The sequence below is a fragment of the Boleophthalmus pectinirostris genome, unplaced genomic scaffold (genome assembly GCF_026225935.1).
Source record: "Boleophthalmus pectinirostris isolate CB_2022bp ecotype Guang Dong unplaced genomic scaffold, ASM2622593v1 HiC_scaffold_2, whole genome shotgun sequence".
Lineage (NCBI taxonomy): Eukaryota > Metazoa > Chordata > Actinopteri > Gobiiformes > Gobiidae > Boleophthalmus > Boleophthalmus pectinirostris.
In genome coordinates, this window is record NW_026571152.1 from 45,289,322 (window position 1) to 45,291,800 (window position 2,479).

A 2,479-nucleotide genomic window follows, 5' to 3' on the forward strand; every position below is an offset into this window, starting at 1 on the left:
TTTTACACTTTTACACTTTTTTTTACACAAACTAAATGTCCCTGAGTCCAAACTGTGGCTCTGAAGTGCGGGGTTCGGGTTCTGTGGTTCTGTGGTTCTGGTTCATGAGGCGTGTTTACGTGCCGGTGCGTGATGACGTGATGACGTAGTGCTGTTGTAGCCGCGGGGCTCGCGGACACATGACGCGTGTGTCCGTGAGGTGATGATGTCATACCCCACTGCTCCCCACGTGGGGCCTCTGCTCCGATAGGCGGATGTGTCTCTGTGTTTCCTTCACCTGATTGGACGAACAGCTCTGCCCCCCCCCTCCCCCGCCCGCGTGACACCGGGACCCGAACAGAGCAGAGGACTCGAGTGGACGAGAGGACCTGAGCTGCGGAGAGGACCTGAGCTGCGGAGAGGACCTGAGCTGCGGAGAGGACCTGAGCTGCGGAGAGGACCCGAGCGGAGCTGGACCTGAGCGGAGCGCGTGCGCGGAGAGTCCGGAGCGCGTGCGCGGGAGGAGGATTTGTTGTTTCTCGTGTTTTGATCCACGGAGGATCCGGAGCTTCACCTGGATCCAGAGGAGCGCGCGCGCGGACACGGGCTTTTCCTGAAACACGACGCGGTTGTGCGTGAACGTTTGGATGGATTTACGCGCGTGATTCGTGTCCGGACGGTGCGTGGATCCGCGGATGGCTCGGCCGCCTCAAACCTGTTCCGCGCGGGGTTTGGAGCGTGCGCTGTGCCGCGCGCGCTCTTCCTCCGCTCCACGCACGCTCTGAGTGCGGGATCAGCTGATGGCGCGGGACGGACACGGACACGAGTCCACGCTGGAGAGTCACGTCACTGTGTGAGAAGATCAGGGGAAGTAACGCTGTGACCCGGTGTAAATGTCTGACCCGAGGTAAACACGAGCGGAGCTCAGGTCAGACCCGCGCGGAGCCTCTGTGCGGGAAACACGCGGACTCCCCGTTACCACGAGATTTTACTACGAGAGTTCAGTCTGGAGCTTTTACACTCGGAGCTTTTACTCTGGGATCTTTGACTCGGAGTTTTGACTCGGTGTTTTGACTCGGTGCGTGACACAAACATCGCGCTGAGACAAAAACAAAGACTCTTCTTCACGCTTCAGGATGTATCCACAAGGCCGACATCCGGTGAGTCCAGACCCCGAGTCCCCTCGAGACCCCCCTGAGTCCCCCACAGACCCCGAGTCCCCCGAGTCCCCCCACAGACCCCGAGTCCCCCTGTCCCCTGTCTCCCTGCATGACACTTACTTACTTATTATACAAATACAGTGACATAAAACAGGTGCAGGTCAGAACAGTTTATAAACACTTATTTAAACTTATTACTTATTAAACTCTGTGAAAAACACTCTGAGTGTTAATCAAACTGAACACTGTGACTCTGTGAGTGTTAATCAAACTGAACACTGTGACTCTGTGAGTGTTAATCAAACTGAACACTGTGACTCTGTGAGTGTTAATCAAACTGAACACTGTGACTCTGTGAGTGTTAATCGGTGCCTCTGGTCCTCAGGCTCCTCTTCAGCCTGGACAGCCTGGATTCAAGTTCACTGTCGCCGAGTCCTGTGACCGGATTAAAGACGAGTTCCAGTTCCTCCAGGCGCAGTACCACAGGTGAGAACTAACACAGGTGAGAGTTACACAGGTGATAGTTGTACACAGGTGAGAGTTACACAGGTGAGAGTATCTCAGGTGAGAGTATCACAGGTGAGAGTATCTCACTCGTTCTGTTGCGCCTGCAGCACAAAGGAGCAGATTAGGCACAGGTTTGGTGTTGACTCTTGTGACTTTGACGAAAGATGAGGGTGTGTTTGTTTTCAACACGGTGCTGCCTCTGGTCTCGTGTGAGTGAACGACTAAACACCTGAGGCTCACCTGAGGCTCACCTGAGGCTCACCTGAGGCTCTTCTGTGTCTGTTTCAGTCTGAAGCTGGAGTACGACAAACTGGCCAGTGAGAAGACGGAGATGCAGCGACACTATGTCATGGTGAGATTATTTTCACTCTCAGGTCTGGAGTTGTTGGACCAGTGTGACGTTTCACAGGAAACAGAGCGAGTTCTGCCTGACAGAACGTGACCTACAAACACCAACTCTCCTCACGTGATGTTCTTGTTTTTTCAGTATTATGAGATGTCCTACGGCCTGAACATCGAGATGCACAAACAGGTACAGAGATTTTAAATCCGTCTTATCCCGGTGTGTGTTTCCTCGTTTCCTCTCACGGCGTCTCAGCCAATCAGAAACAGTCTCCAGATTTGTTCATTAATAATTTTACTGTTTGTAAAGATGAATGAGACACGAGCTGAAGATGCTGGTGCCTCGTCTGAAAAAAACACTGTCAGGGTCTGATTAGGACAGAGAGAGGAAGGGGGAGGGGGCAGGGTGTGTGTGTGTGTGTGTGTGTGTGTGTGTGTCTGTGTGTGACACAACAAACCGTTTATTTCCTTTCACACATTTGTCTGTACGA

At 53.0% G+C, this 2,479-nt stretch overlaps 1 protein-coding gene across 1 annotated transcript in view; it reads left to right on the forward strand.

Moving 5' to 3' along the window:
• The first annotated feature begins 355 nt into the window (after positions 1-355).
• Positions 356-2,479, forward strand: part of tle3a (TLE family member 3, transcriptional corepressor a) — a 36,362-nt gene continuing 34,238 nt past the window's right edge. The window contains exons 1-4 of the mRNA XM_055155777.1: positions 356-1,139; positions 1,525-1,625; positions 1,935-1,998; positions 2,134-2,178. Of these exons, the coding sequence (XP_055011752.1) occupies positions 1,116-1,139; positions 1,525-1,625; positions 1,935-1,998; positions 2,134-2,178 (234 nt within the window). The 5' untranslated portion in view covers positions 356-1,115. The remainder of the gene's footprint in view (positions 1,140-1,524; positions 1,626-1,934; positions 1,999-2,133; positions 2,179-2,479) is intronic.